General features: G+C 61.6%; 1 protein-coding gene across 1 annotated transcript in view; it reads right to left on the bottom strand.

Moving 5' to 3' along the window:
• Positions 1-219: 219 nt before the first annotated feature.
• The window catches only part of LOC138815299 (gamma-aminobutyric acid receptor subunit pi), a 22,629-nt gene continuing 6,973 nt past the window's right edge, over positions 220-15,875 (bottom strand). Inside the window, exons 5-10 of the mRNA XM_070004630.1 lie at positions 14,941-15,158; positions 14,271-14,353; positions 5,821-5,958; positions 3,905-4,057; positions 3,015-3,202; positions 220-883 (exon numbers count right to left, since the gene is read on the bottom strand). Coding sequence (XP_069860731.1) covers positions 581-883; positions 3,015-3,202; positions 3,905-4,057; positions 5,821-5,958; positions 14,271-14,353; positions 14,941-15,158 — 1,083 coding nt within the window. The 3' untranslated portion in view covers positions 220-580. The remainder of the gene's footprint in view (positions 884-3,014; positions 3,203-3,904; positions 4,058-5,820; positions 5,959-14,270; positions 14,354-14,940; positions 15,159-15,875) is intronic.

A 15,875-nucleotide genomic window follows, 5' to 3' on the forward strand; every position in this document is an offset into this window, starting at 1 on the left:
AACCCGGGCTTTGAGACTCTTACACTAACCTAACCCCTCCCCACACTGCCTCAAAAAAACAAAAACAAAAACAAAGGTGGAAGTGTGCCATGGCTCAAGTGGTAGAGCACTACCCTTGAGCAGAACAGGCTCAGGCCCTGAGGTCAAGCCCCAGGACTGGCAACAAAGAAAAAAAACAACAAATACATGTGTTAGAGCACCGAGCACAAACAAATTGACTTGAGTCACATTTCATTTTAATTAAAAACAAATACTATAAAATGCTGGTCCCTAAATCGGCAACCAGGTATTTCCTAAGCCACCTTCCATAAGAGGCAGAGATTTAGTGAGTGACCCCTGATACCGAGGGGTGACCGCTCCTTCCCCTCCCAGGCTTCTTAGGGGGTAAACACAGACGGGCAGCCGCGGTGAACAGCGCTGGGTGATAGTCCCGGCTGCCCCAGGACTTCCTTCACAGAGTTGAACGAGGTTTCTGTTGCAAAGCCCTGTCATGCTAGGCTTACATCGGCGGCCCTAGAGTAGCCTGGACCTCACGGTACCCTCCCGAACGCCCGTGACAGGTAAAAAGCTGCGCGTCATCTCAAAAATACATGTAGTATGCCCAGTAAAACACATTGGCCAGCATAAAAATCAAAGGGAACAGGAGCTTGGAATATCGATCCACGTTGCTGGGGTTCTGAATTGTGAAGCAATCTGCAATCCTGCCGACTTTCTCCCGGAAGATGACCTTGAACTTGTCGCTGGCTTTCATGGTCAGGTCACTGTAGTCGATGTTGTCACCAGAAATCTCGATGCTGGCAAAGCTGATCTTCCCCTTGAAGCTGGAGATGGAGCTGTTGATGATGTTGGTGATGTTGACTTCCTCCACCTCCTTCTCCGCCCCCTGCGTCACAGACAGCAAAGTTACCTTGGAAGGTGTGGCACTCACCGCAAAGCCAAGAAGGAAGAAAGGTGGAGAACCCTAGCTACCCAACCATGAGGTTGAATCGAGCACGGGTTTGAGCACCAGCAGGAATGGCTGCTCTCCCATGGCTCCAGGGAGCCCCCATTCTCCAGTGGCCTGGCCAAACGGGAGTGTAATCTAATTGGAAAGGGTGTGGTTGGATATTTTTGGCGGCCCGTGTACTCTCTGGGCGTCGGGTCTGGGATGAGCCAACTGGCCTCTTTAAAGAGTGGCAGGATAATCACGGTGCTCTTTGGCTTGGGTTGTTGGATGGACTGGGGGCTGGAGTTGGCGGAGGTCTGGGCCACCGCAGGCCTTCCCAGGGGCCTCTGCAGATGAAGGGCATTCTGCTCCCGCAGTTCGACTCCTACCCGTTCTCCAAACCCTTTCCCTGATCTAGCAAACGTAGAGTTTCGGGGGAGGTGTATAATCGACCCTCCTTTCCCTTCTGAGAGCCAACGGGGAGTAAAATGAGCAAATTTACACTCTTCTTCGTCTGGCCTACGTGTCTGCTGGCTGCTCTGGTTAGAGTCCCGGGCATTTCCTGACCGTCTTGTCTGCAAGCATAAGCTTCCATACGCCAGTGTCTACGGAGCGTGGCTTCCCAGGACTGCAGGGTTCCACGTGGCCGTAAAGGCTGCGTCAGCCGTGTGAGCCGAGCCCAGGCTGCTGCCGGGGGGCACGGAGGTGGCAGGGTTCCAGGCTACACAGCTATGGCTAAGTCTCAGCGGCCCTTGCTCTGTCTGTGTCTCTGGGTCGGTCACTACCCTTCCTAGTCTTCAGATTCCACAACTAGAAATGGAGCTGGCTCTCACTGGACTGTTACACGCGTCTGAAATGTTATAATGTCGCAGAAGGCCTACTGCGTCTGGCTCACAAACGCACTCAATAACTTATCATCATCGTCATTATTATTAATCAGAGACTGGGCCTCGGCCTTTCACGCTAAATAAAATGACTGCTTCCCTGTGATTCTCCTGATGAGCAGGAAAATTGTGCTAATCAAGAAAATTCTTATGATTTATTGTCTTCCCGTCCTTTGTAAATGAGTAGTTATATAATTCAAGTGCACAAGGATGTATCAGAAGAATTAAATAGTAATTAAAATATTAACCTGAAATTTGCAAACCACTGATCACATTTGGTTTGATACTGGAGTTTCCTACCGATGCTGGTTCTTGCAGTCATAACGTTGTATTGCATATGCAACACAGTTACTTTCTGCCAAGGAATTGAATGTGTTGGTATCTCATTGTCTATGGAGAAGAGAAACCTCCCTGCCTCTCTCCTCCTCCTCCTCCTCCTCCTTCTCTTCCTCCTCCTCTCTCCTCCTCCTCCTCCTCCTCCTGCTCCCCTTCTTCCTCCTCCTCCTCCTCCTCCTCCTCCTCCTCCTCCTCTTCCTCCTCTTCCTCCTCCTCCTCCTCCTCCTCCTCTTCCTCCTCCTCCTTCTCTTCCTCCTCCTCTTCCTCCTCCTCCTCCTCCTCCTCCTCCTCCTCCTCCTCCTCCTCCTCCTCCTCCCCTTCCTCCTCCTCCTCCTCCTCCTCCTGCTCCTCCTCCTCCTCCTCCTCCTTCTCTTCCTCCTCCTCCTTCTCTTCCTCCTCCTCTTCCTCCTCCTCCTCCTCCTCCTGCTCCCCTTCTTCCTCCTCCTCCTGCTCCCCTTCTTCCTCCTCCTCCTCCTCCTCCTGCTCCTCCTCCTCCTCCTCTTCCTCCCTTTTGTACCATGGGTTTGAACTCAAGGCCTGGGTACTATCCCGGAGCTTTTTCACTCAAGGCTAGCACTCTATCCCTTGAGCCACAGCTCCACTTCTGTCTTGTTTGCTGGTTAACTTGGGCGTAAGAGTCTCACAGACTTTTCTGCCAGTCTGACTTTGAACTGTGTTTCTCAGACCTCAGCCACAGGAGCAGCTGGGGTGCCCGGCCTGAGCCGCCGGTACTCAGCTGAGAACCCTTTCTAAAGGGCCCACGGGCCCACGGCGGACACTGGCTCTGGGTCGAGACTCGCGAGCAAGTGAGCCAGCAGGCAAGCGGGCCGGCTCACATCCTTGATGGATCGCAGACAGCAAGCCCTCACCCTGTCTTTGGCTGCCACCTGCTGTAAGGAGCTGTAGTGCGCAATGGCGTACTCCACCAGGGCTCCGAACACGAAGCTGAAGCAGATGCCCAGGTACACGTCGATGGCCTTGATGAAGCAGTTGGTGTTGGGCAGGGACGTGCGGGAGCCGATCATCAGCGTGGTCATGGACAGCACTGTGGTCACCCCTGGGAAAAGAGGGGGCGCGTCGGTGCCGGAGCGGGAGCCGCGAGCCCTCCCCGGGCTGGGCGCCGATCGGGACCCGTGGGTTGGGCACAGAACCCTTCTGGGGACTGATCTGTCTACATGCACGGACAGAGCACGCGGCTCTGCCCTCCTTGTGGGGGTGGCGCCACAGAGCATGATTGACAACTGACCATCCAATCCATTCCCCTCATTTGTCACTGCAAAACAGAAACCTAACTATAAGAAAAAAAATATCAAGCACTTTCCCCAAAGTTGTCTTTCTCTGTCTCGGTCTCCTTCTCTCTCTCTCTCTCTCTCTGCAGAGGAGTTTCTCAAGAGATCAGTTCTTGAACTGCCCTGTGGATACCGATGAGAACCACGGTGGAGTCGGGGGTGGGGAGTAACTGATCAAACCGGTTCTTAAAATCACCTATTGATCCAGGACATACAGGATATTCTTGGGGGAGGAACACAAAGGCACAAGCCTACCTCTGATCATAGAAAATGATATTGACGGAGATGAACCCCAGGAAGCAAGCAAACAAACAAACAGAAAAGCCCACTGGACAGCTTGGAGGCGTGGCTCAGCGATAGAGCACCCGTCCAGCAAGTACAAGGCTCTGAGTTCAAACCTCACTACTGACTGACCAAACACCCCCTTCCCCCCAAAAAAGAGCCCCCACAAAGACCCAGGAGCTGCTTACCAATGCAGGTTCTTGCGGGAACGGAGTCGAGGGAGATCCAGAAGGAGACCCAGGACAGCACCACCAGGAAAGTGGAGGGGACGTAGGTCTCCAGGATGAAATACAACACGTTTCTCCGCAGTTCAAACTGCAAGACCAGCCGCGTGTAATTTCCTGACGGGAGAGGAGAGACACAGACTTGCATCTGATGTGCACGAGCTGGCGGGGCTTGGGGGGGGGAGGTGGGTGAGCGCATCCGTTCCGTCTACGGCTGCTACCCAAGCCCAGGGACCCAGGCGCTGTCTGTATGGTTTCACCCATGCCCTGGTGGCATGGAGTGGGATTTATGGTGGGACTGTTGTAAAAGGACAGTAACATTACCGGGAAAATGCACAATATATCACATAAGAATGTGTACTTTCGGAGCCTATGGGACCCTAGAGATCATTTATTATTTCGCTTCCTGGTGGAGGGCTGAAGACACCGAGAGTTGTGGTGACAGTAAAGTCCCACAGTGGATGCTGGACAAACAGATCTTTTGCTCTGTGGTCCCAATACATGCTACTTGTCTACACGGTCTGTATCACCCCTTGGTTTGGAAAGCCAATCTTTAAGCAAAGAGCAAAACAACACCATTTGGCTGCACGGTGGCCTAGTTTTATATCTAAGGTGGGGATGTGATTCCTAGACTTTCATGGAGAAAACTAAAGCCTTTCTTTCCCTCATGAATCCAAATTAGGAATTCAGATTGGAAATGATGACGGCACAAGCCTAAACTAAAGACTTGTCTGCTCCTCCTTAAAGAGAGTACATTCACGCACCCGTTCTAACAGTAATGCCAACAGAACGAGAGAAACTGCTTCCCGTTCCATTCTCTTCCCTCGGCACCAACCCGCCGTGCATGCGTTTCCCCGCGTTTCCCCGCGTTTCCGTGCGGGCTCAGCTCCGACACGTGGTGATTTGGTAGGATGGAAACATGGTGACCGGGAAGGAAGTGCGGCTGCTGCTGGGTGCGTCTGCCCCACGTGGAGCCCGCGCCACGTTCCCCCCCCAAAGCGAGCGACCGCCGGGGAGGGCTGCCGTGCCCGTGGTCCCTGCCCCCCCCCCCGCTCTACGTTATTTGTGCTCTGTTTCCTTCCTCAGCAGCAAAGAGCAAGCCCTGCCCCCACGAGGCACCAGCCCCCCCCCACGAGGCACCAGCCCTCCCCCACGAGGCACCAGCCCCCCCCCCACGAGGCACCAGCCCTCCCCTCCCCCCCACGAGGCACCAGCCCCCCCCCACGAGGCACCAGCCCTCCCCCCACGAGGCACCAGCCCCCCCCCACGAGGCACCAGCCCTCCCCTCCCCCCCACGAGGCACCAGCCCTCCCCCCACGAGGCACCAGCCCCCCCCCACGAGGCACCAGCCCTCCCCTCCCCCCCACGAGGCACCAGCCCCCCCCCACGAGGCACCAGCCCTCCCCCCCACGGGGCACCAGCCCCCCCCCACGGGGCACCAGCCCTCCCCCCCACGAGGCACCAGCCCTCCCCCCACGAGGCACCAGCCCTCCCCCCCACGGGGCACCAGCCCTCCCCCCACGAGGCACCAGCCCTCCCCTCCCCCCCACAGGCACCAGCCCCTCCCCACGGGGCACCAGCCCTCCCCTCCCCCCCACGGGGCACCAGCCCTCCCCCCCACGGGGCACCAGCCCTCCCCCCCACGGGGCACCAGCCCCCCCCACGGGGCACCAGCCCTCCCCCCCACGGGGCACCAGCCCTCCCCCCACGGGGCACCAGCCCTCCCCCCACGAGGCACCAGCCCTCCCCCCACGAGGCACCAGCCCCCCCCCACAGCACCTCCCCCCCCACAGGCGTGGAACTCCCGTGGCCGTGAGGAAAGCCGGCCCCTTGCAGTCTCCCCTCGGCGCCCCTCGGGACCGACCGCGTGCGGGAGTTACCTGTCTCCTGCTGGGACGTGGTGACGGCGGTGAAGTAGCGCTGCACGGTGTACTGGGCCAGCCGCAGGTTCTCCAGGCCGCGCACCGAGTCGTTGCCCCGGAGCCAGGCGAACGCCACGTCGCTCCCGTCATAGCCCCCTGAGAGAGGCGGGCGGTCAGACGTGGGCGTGGGCGTGGGTGTGGGTGTGGGGTGTGGGGTGGGGTCAGACGTGGGCGTGGGCGTGGGTGTGGGTGTGGGGTGTGGGGTGGGGTCAGACGTGGGCGTGGGTGTGGGTGTGGGTGTGGGGTGTGGGTGTGGGTGTGGGGTGTGGGTGTGGGTGTGGGGTGTGGGGATGGGTGTGGGGTGTGGGTGTGGGTGTGGGTGTGGGTGTGGGGTGTGGGTGTGGGTGTGGGGTGTGGGTGTGGGTGTGGGTGTGGGGTGTGGGTGTGGGGTGTGGGTGTGGTGTGTGGGGTGTGGGTGTGGGGTGTGGGGATGGGTGTGGGGTGTGGGTGTGGGTGTGAGTGTGGGTGTGGGGTGTGGGTGTGGGTGTGGGTGTGGGTGTGGGGTGTGGGTGTGGGGTGTGGGTGTGGGGTGTGGGGTGTGGGTGTGGGGTGTGGGTGTGGGGTGTGGGTGTGGGGTGTGGGGTGTGGGTGTGGGTGTGGGGTGTGGGGTGTGGGTGTGGGTGTGGGGTGTGGGTGTGGGGTGTGGGGTGTGGGTGTGGGGTGTGGGTGTGGGGTGTGGGGTGTGGGGTGTGGGTGTGGGGTGTGGGTGTGGGGTGTGGGGTGTGGGTGTGGGTGTGGGGTGTGGGGTGTGGGTGTGGGTGTGGGTGTGGGGTGTGGGGTGTGGGGTGTGGGGTGTGGGTGTGGGTGTGGGGTGTGGGTGTGGGGTGTGGGGTGTGGGGTGTGGGGTGTGGGGTGTGGGTGTGGGTGTGGGTGTGGGGTGTGGGGTGTGGGTGTGGGGTGTGGGGTGTGGGTGTGGGGTGTGGGGTGTGGGTGTGGGTGTGGGGTGTGGGGTGTGGGTGTGGGGTGTGGGTGTGGGGTGTGGGGTGTGGGTGTGGGTGTGGGTGTGGGGTGTGGGGTGTGGGTGTGGGGTGTGGGTGTGGGGTGTGGGGTGAGGGTGTGGGGTGTGGGGTGTGGGTGTGGGGTGTGGGGTGTGGGTGTGGGTGTGGGGTGTGGGGTGTGGGGTGTGGGTGTGGGGTGTGGGGTGTGGGTGTGGGTGTGGGTGTGGGGTGTGGGGTGTGGGTGTGGGGTGTGGGGTGTGGGTGTGGGTGTGGGGTGTGGGGTGTGGGGTGTGGGGTGTGGGGTGTGGGTGTGGGGTGTGGGGTGTGGGTGTGGGGTGTGGGGTGTGGGTGTGGGTGTGGGTGTGGGTGTGGGTGTGGGGTGTGGGGTGTGGGTGTGGGTGTGGGGTGTGGGTGTGGGGTGTGGGTGTGGGTGTGGGGTGTGGGGTGTGGGTGTGTGGGGTGTGGGTGTGGGTGTGGGGTGTGGGTGTGGGGTGTGGGGTGTGGGTGTGGGTGTGGGGTGTGGGTGTGGGTGTGGGGTGTGGGGTGTGGGTGTGTGGGGTGTGGGTGTGGGTGTGGGGTGTGGGTGTGGGGTGTGGGGTGTGGGTGTGGGTGTGGGTGTGGGTGTGGGTGTGGGGTGTGGGGTGTGGGTGTGGGTGTGGGGTGTGGGGTGTGGGGTGTGGGGTGTGGGGTGTGGGGCAGAGCGTGGGGCGCAGAGTGAGACGTCCCAGTGGCGTGGCAGTGTGGGGACACTGCGTGCTCCCCCTGACGGTGAAGCTCAAGGTCGCACAGGTCAAGCCCTGTGTGCTTGGCAGGGTTCCGAGGGGGGATCGTGTTACCTGCAGAGCTTTCCCTCCCCGGGAGCTGGCCCTGGGTCAGGCCTGGCGGACACGCCTCCCTGGCTCTACCTGGAGCTTAGGAGCCCCGAGCCGTGGACAGGCAGAGGCCCGCACACCAGCCTCACACACCGGCCCCGCACACCGGCCCCGCACACCGGCCCCGCACACCAGCCTCACACACCGGCCCCGCACACCAGCCTCACACACCGGCCTCACACACCGGCCCCGCACACCAGCCTCACACACCAGCCTCACACACCGGCCTCACACACCGGCCCCGCACACCAGCCTCACACACCGGCCCCGCACACCGGCCCCTGCACACCAGCCTCACACACCGGCTCCGCACACCGGCCTCACACACCGGCCCTGCACACCAGCCTCACACACCGGCCCTGCACACCAGCCTCACACACCGGCCCCGCACACCGGCCCCGCACACCGGCCCCGCACACCAGCCTCACACACCGGCCCCGCACACCGGCCCCGCACACCGGCCCCGCACACCGGCCCCGCACACCGGCCCCGCACACCGGCCTCCGCACACCGGCCCCGCACACCAGCCTCACACACCGGCCCCGCACACCGGCCTCACACACCGGCCCCGCACACCGGCCTCACACACCGGCCCCGCACACCGGCCCCGCACACCAGCCTCACACACCGGCCCCGCACACCAGCCTCACACACCGGCCCCGCACACCGGCCTCACACACCGGCCCCGCACACCGGCCCCGCACACCAGCCTCACACACCGGCCCCGCACACCAGCCTCACACACCGGCCCCGCACACCGGCCTCACACACCGGCCTCACACACCGGCCTCGCACACCGGCCCCGCACACCGGCCCCGCACACCAGCCTCCGCACACCAGCCTCACACACCGGCCCTGCACACCGGCCTCACACACCGGCCTCGCACACCGGCCCCGCACACCGGCCCCGCACACCGGCCTGCCTTCTTGGTGGGCTAGGCACGGCACTGCTCCCAGGGAAGTCGGATGTGGTCCGTTCACACTGCACACGGGCACACACGGGACACCCCGCCCACGGTCCTCAGACCTCACGCGTGACACTGCCCGCACGGCCCGGTGGCCCCAGGTGCGCCCACCGGTGGCCACAGCGGCCGTTCACCAGACATGTACCTCACGCTGCTCCTCACCTCTCCCCAGCTCCCACAAAACTAGGCATGTCTATTTCCTGAGATGAACCTTGAGATGGAGCTTAGGGCCGGCGCGTGCGTGCATGCGTGTGTGCGCGCGCACGCACACGTGTGTGTGATGCAATAGATGTACCTCAGAACTGAGGGATGCACCGTGTGTTTTGCCCTCTCTCTACAGGAGACCTCAGAGGCTGAGGAGCGACACAGCTTTCTCAGGATGCAAGGCAAGAAACAAAGCCAGCACCGCACCTCAGGAAACTCCCACCCAGAGCCGGGTGACCTGGATAATGGGTGCCGTGTCTATCATTTAGCAAGCAATTACTGTCTGAGTGCTGTGCCGCATTACCGTCTCAATTAATCCTCAAAATATCCTTGGAGGAGCCCCGTGAATAGCGAATAAGCACATGGAAACAACCCCACATCGTTCATCATTAGGAAAGTGCAAATCGAAGCCACCAGAAGTCGCTACCCGACCCTCATCAGAACAGCTAGCAAGAACACACAGCAAGCCGGGGAGGCGCAGAGACGCGGAGGTTCAGTCGGGGGCCGAGCAAAGCACTTCAGCAGCTCCCTAACCTAAATCCACCGCCTCACCAGAACCCTGCTCCTGGGATCTGCCATGAGAACAACATCCTATTCACACAAAGAGGGAGGCAAACGTTCACAGAGACTCACACCTGTAATCCTAGGGAATCAACAGCTGAGATCTGACTACAGCAGCCGACGCCAGCCCCGCCGGCACGTCCCTGAGACCCTCATCTCCACTCAGCCAGCAACGTCTGCCAGTGGAGCTGTGGCTCAAGTGGCAGGGAGCTGATCAAAGCAAAGGCCTTGAGTTCAAGCCCAGGACAAGCACAGTGAAATGTTCACAGTAGCATCATGCAAGCAAATGGCTGCAAGAGGAGATTGCAAACAGGTACGGGGGGGAAGCTGTAGGGAGCCTTGTGGTGGATGGTTGCACAACTGGACAAGGTTGCCAAGAGCTCGGGTGGTATGCTTCAGATGAACATGTGGATCACGTCTCCGTAAACACATCACCACCCAAGACCGTGAGCTAGATCCGGTCACCACGCCAGACCGTGAGCTAGATCCGGTCACCACGCCAGACCGTGAGCTAGATCCGGTCACCACGCCAGACCGTGAGCTAGATCCGGTCACCACGCCAGACCGTGAGCTAGATCCGGTCACCACGCCAGACCATGAGCTAGATCCGGTCACCACGCCAGACCGTGAGCTAGATCCGGTCACCACACCAGACTGTGAGCTAGATCCGGTTCCTTTTCCTGCTTCACTGGGAAACGGAGGCCGGAGCGTGAGGTGGAGGCCGAGTCTGAAACGCACGCCGGCTTCATTGTCCGAAGACCCCGCGGGGACCACCTGGCGGGGCCGCGCTGATGTTGGCATACGCGTTCGGGAGCCGGCGTGTGGGGTCACCTCTCTCTTCCGTAACGCCCGGGCTCCTGGGGGGTCTTTCAGGGAAAAATCATCTCTTTGAAGGCTGGCATGTAGAAAAATCCCTTAACGGGGGTTCCCTTCCAACAGCCGCTGAGCCCCCCGGCGGCCTCCTCGCCAGGGAAGCTGGGCAGAGTCTCTCTCCTGGGGTGAGGGGTGAGCTCCTCACTCTCCAGGGTAGCATCCGCTCCTTCCAGCGGGATTCCCCCCATCTTTGATCACCTCAAGTGTTATTCCGCCACGAAACAGCTGCGTTGCTTCAAGATGGGTCTGCGTGCATTGAGTCAGGTCATTAGTCTGTCTGAGTCTTTAATGGCTTCTTGCCCCCTACGGCTGTGCTTGCTTGATGCTGTCCGTGCCCGAGGGCGGGGTGCGCCAGGTCCCCTGGGCCAGACCCGAGGTCTGCCCACACAGCCCTCATAAACTGTGTCTGCGAATTGATTGTCCTATAATCAATGGGTGCCCGGGTTTGCTGGCTATTTCAGAGCGGTTTAGGGAGCATGGGAGAGCTCACTGCGGGCTTAGCCAGGTTCCCCGCATCAGCGAGCCCCGGATCACCACGCAGGAGCCCCGGATCACCACGCAGGTACCCCGGATCACCACGCAGGAGCCCCGGATCACCACGCAGGAGCCCCGGATCACCACGCAGGAGCCCCGGATCACCACGCAGGAGCCCCGGATCACCACGCAGGTACCCCGGATCACCACGCAGGTACCCCGGATCACCACGCAGGAGCCCCGGATCACCACGCAGGAGCCCCGATCACCACGCAGGAGCCCCGATCACCACACAGGAGCCCCGGATCACCACGCAGGAGCCCCGATCACCACGCAGGTGCCCCGGATCACCACGCAGGTGCCCCGGATCACCACGCAGGAGCCCCATCACCACGCAGGTGCCCCGGATCACCACGCAGGAGCCCCGATCACCACGCAGGAGCCCCGATCACCACGCAGGAGCCCCGGATCACCACGCAGGAGCCCCGATCACCACGCAGGAGCCCCGGATCACCACGCAGGAGCCCCGGATCACCACGCAGGAGCCCCGGATCACCACGCAGGAGCCCCGATCACCACGCAGGTGCCCCGGATCACCACGCAGGTACCCCGGATCACCACGCAGGAGCCCCGATCACCACGCAGGTGCCCCGGATCACCACGCAGGTGCCCCGGATCACCACGCAGGAGCCCCATCACCACGCAGGTGCCCCGGATCACCACGCAGGAGCCCCGATCACCACGCAGGAGCCCCGATCACCACGCAGGAGCCCCGGATCACCACGCAGGAGCCCCAATCACCACGCAGGAGCCCCGGATCACCACGCAGGAGCCCCGGATCACCACGCAGGAGCCCCGGATCACCACGCAGGAGCCCCGATCACCACGCAGGTGCCCCGGATCACCACGCAGGTACCCCGGATCATCACGCAGGAGCCCCGATCACCACGCAGGAGCCCCGGATCACCACGCAGGTGCCCGGATCACCACGCAGGTGCCCCGGATCACCACGCAGGAGCCCCGGATCACCACGCAGGAGCCCCGGATCACCACGCAGGAGCCCCGATCACCACGCAGGAGCCCCGGATCACCACGCAGGAGCCCCGATCACCATGCAGGCGCACTGGCATGCTCATTTCACACTTGACTGAGATCAGCTGACGGCGCTGGGTTTGAACTCAGACTCGTGAGGCCGGCTCTCTTACCCTTGAAGCACACCTTCCGTCCTTTTATGCACGGGTTACTGTTCAGATAGGGTCCCGTTTCCTCCCCAGGCCTGTGGCTGGGCCACAATACACAATAATCCTAATCTTTTTTCTATCATAGTTGAGATGACAGGGGCACACCACTGTGTCCAACTATCAACTGAGAAAGCCTCTCAGGAGTTTTGTTTCGTTTCGTTTTGTTTTTTAACCGGGACTGGCCATGAACCATGATCCTCCCAATATCGGCCTTGCAGACGTGAGCCACCGGCTTCTTTCTTAGCATCAGGTATTTTCTTACATGTTGGTAGTGTGTGTGTGTGTGTGCGTGTGTGTGCGTGTGTGTGTGTGTGCGTGTGTGTGCGTGTGTGTGTGTGTGTGGTTGAGGGTCTGACACAGACTAGGGCCTGGCACATGGTAGATAAGGCCCCACCACTGGGTGGCGCCCTTGCTCCCCGCTGCCCTCTCTGACCTTTGTTCTTGCTCACTCGTGTGTGTAGCAGATTCTGTGTCCTACTCTTTGTCCCTGAGTCAGTTTCGACCTCGTCTCCCCGGGGACAGGGAGCCCGGCACCCAGGCTCCCGTGGTACGCCTGCCTGCTCTGCCGTGCGGCCGGCCCTGTGCCTGGGGTCGGTGTTAGAATCCTCGGAGGCCGGAGCATTCTTTCTGTCTGCCACCCTGGGCCTTGCTCGGTGGTTTGCTGCCTGAGTGGGGCCGTCGGCCGGCCCCCACCCCGCCGTGCAGGCTGGCCGGGCCTCCCAGGGAAAGTGTGGAACTGAAACGTGAGGACGAGCCAAAACGTCCTCAGGACACAGGCAAGGAAAGCTGGCCGCGGCCCTGAGTGGCTCGCGGAGACGTTTGGGGAACCGATGACCACACCATCGCCCCGTGTAACTCCTGTGGGCCGGGGTGAGCGCCCGTGGGGCCTGAACAGGCACCAGAGACGCTGCCGAGGAGTTGTGAAAAGCTTCTCCCCGTCCCCACATTGCTATTTAAACATCACTTTACGGCCTGCTCGGGGAAAACGCAGAACTCTGACTACGCGTGAGCCGCTGGAACGAGGTTTTGGGGTGCCTCTGGCTGGGTTAGGGGCCCTCAAACCCCACCTCCACCCCAGCGTGGCTCGACCAACCTCTGTCTAACCGCGGATGGGCGACGGGACTTATTCACTGGGATTCTGGAGGGTGTCTAGCAGGGCCTGGCACATGGGCACCGTGGCCTTTGCCAGAGAAGAGCTTCTCTGTTCTTGTTGTTGATATGGGGTGGGGGGGCTGTTTGGGCAGAGACAGCAGAGCCATGCAAGTCGGGCTCATCTCGCTCTGCATTTCCTGCCTGAGGTCCCTCCCCCGCCCCCATCCTCAAGGGGCATATGGGGTTTTCTAGCAACTGCGGTGATTTTTGCGCTAGAAAAGCATTGAGGCTTTATGGAATTCAAGGCGTAGCTCTGGGTGGTTGGCAAAGAGCTACAGCCAGGTCTGGCGGCCAGGTGGGGACCAGGGCCGCCATCATTCCTGGAGGTGTCGTGGCGGGCAGGACTGGCGCTCTGAGGGTGAGCAGCCGAAGGCGGCATGCGCAAGGGCTGCACGGCTAAGCAGCAGACATCTGCTGCCACCGAGACGGCGTCTACCACACGGGGCTCCAGGACTACATGTCTATGAGAGTCTGGGAGAAGGAGCCACTTCTGGGATTTCAGAGACTGGCCTTTTGGAGGCCCGGAAGCCCCACAGGGAAGGGGAATGGTGTGTTTTCTGGGCTGCGCAATCTGTTGCAGGAGCTGAGCTTTGCGGTTCGGGGAGATGGCCACCGTGGACATGTGAGCGAGCGCGCACCGCTGTGCGCCAGGCCACATCACTGGTCCAACGGCGAAAGGCCGGGGCGATGGGGCAGGGGGCAGCCCGCGGGGCGAGGGGGCAGCTCATGGGCGACGGGGCGGCCCGCGGGGTGACAGGGCGGCTCGTGGGGCGACGGGGCGGCTCACGGGGCGAGGGGGCGGCTCGTGGGCGATGGGGTGGCTCGTGGGTGACGGGGCAGCTCGTGGTGACGGGGCGGCTCGTGGGGTAGGGTGTGGAGCCTCTTCGGAGCCTTGCCTCCCCTGGGCTGTCTGCTAGACAGCGCGACCACACACACGGTCCTTCCCCAGGGCACCTGTTAGCCAGCTTTTCTCTAAGAACCCCAGGCAACCTCAGGAGTGCTGTGGGGTTGGGGGCGCTTACTTCAGCCCAGTGCAGCCTCCTGCCTCCGCACTGCGTCCCCGTGTGAGCGCTCTAACTATTTCACGTTCGACAGAGCCGAGCCCGCCGGGCTGCGGTGTGTACTCACAACTCTCCAGCTGCAGCTTGCAGGTCTGTGTGTCCATGGGGTATTTGGACAGGTCCATGTTACAGGTAACAGTGGTTGTGATTCTAAGAGAAGAAAGACTGAGCGTCAGCCGAGGGGTCTGGGGTCACAGGCGTGCTGGGACAGAGATGGACTCCAGTCCTGACCATCCAGACTCCCGAGCCAAGCTGCTGGCCGTCCCAGCCCTTCAGGATCGCACACGGACCGGGCAACACGCTGCAATTCAGGCGGCCGCACAGGCACGCACGCAGACACGCACGCACACGTATGAACAGTATGCACACGTGCACATGTGGGCTGTGGGATCACGGGGGACTGGAACACGAGCACGGTGGGGGCCGGGAGAGGCCCGTGAAGGAGAGCTGAGCTGTGGGTCTCTGGGAGGGTGGAGAGCTAGAAACTTCCACGATGGCCGGATAACATGTGGCTTGTGGTTGGGAGTACACACTGGTCACGTTCACGTTGGGCTCGGGTCCCCAGGCCTCTGAGGGGTGGGGCACACCCATCCTGGCCCGGCAGGGCCCTGCGGGGAGCGTCCGCCTCAGGGTGTGGGGGGTGGAGGGATACCGGCAGCCGCTCACGCGAGCGCACACAGTGACCACTCACGCGCCAGTGGGGCGCACACAGAGCTGCGGAGACAGGGGCCACTCACCTGAGCGCATACAGGACCGTGCCGTTGGAGAAGAGGCGGACGAGCCTGTTCCCCACGGTGACCTCGTGCAGGAAGGACTTCTTGGACTCCACAATGTACGTGTCGGGCACCCAGAGGAACTCCACCAGGCGGGCGTCCAGAGTGAAGCTCTTGTTGCCTTCAAATACCAGCCGTGGGTCTGTCCAGCGCTGGCGGAGGTAGATGGTGGCCGTGTAGTCCTGAGGAGGCCGAGGGCCGGCGCGGGGGCGAGGGAGGGAAAGGCCAGAATCGGAAGGGAAGGGGTCACATTCCGCCCAGGAGAACAGACGCAGTGGCTGTTCCCCCAGACAACCCCGGTGCCGACGGAGCGGACAGGCCCTTCGGCCGTGGGGTGTAGGCTCACAGGGCAGACACGAGGAAGGTCTTCCTACCGGTGCCGATCGCCGGCCTCCACGATTCCCCGGCGTGCACAGCAGGCCTTTCCAGAAGACTGCCTTTAGTGTGGCCTCGTGTGTGTGTGTGAGTGGTGTGTGTGCATGTGTGCGTGCGTGTGCATGTGTGTGTGCACATGCACATGCACATGTGTGTACACATGTGTGCACATGCATGTGTGCATATGCGTGTGTGCGTGGGTGCATGCGTGTGGTGTGTGCTGTGTGTGTGCACGCGTGTGTAGGTGGGTGCACCTGTGTATGTGTGTACTCATGTGTGGTGTGTGTGTGGTGTGTGTGGCATGTGCATGTGCGTGTGTGTGTGCGTGTGCGTGTTCTCTAAGGAATGTGACTAGATTGAGTAACTCTCATTGGCCCGTCCCCTCCCCGACGGACGGCTCTCATTGGCTCATCCCCCTCCCTGCTGGACAGCTCTCATTGGCCCGTCCCCTCCCCAACGGACGGCTCTCATTGGCTCATCCCCCTCCCTGATGGAAGGCTCTCATTGGCCCGTCCCCTCCCCGC

The sequence above is a fragment of the Dipodomys merriami genome, unplaced genomic scaffold, assembly GCF_024711535.1.
Source record: "Dipodomys merriami isolate MVZ:Mamm:240054 unplaced genomic scaffold, mDipMer1.0.p SCAF_636, whole genome shotgun sequence".
Taxonomy (NCBI): Eukaryota; Metazoa; Chordata; class Mammalia; order Rodentia; family Heteromyidae; genus Dipodomys; species Dipodomys merriami.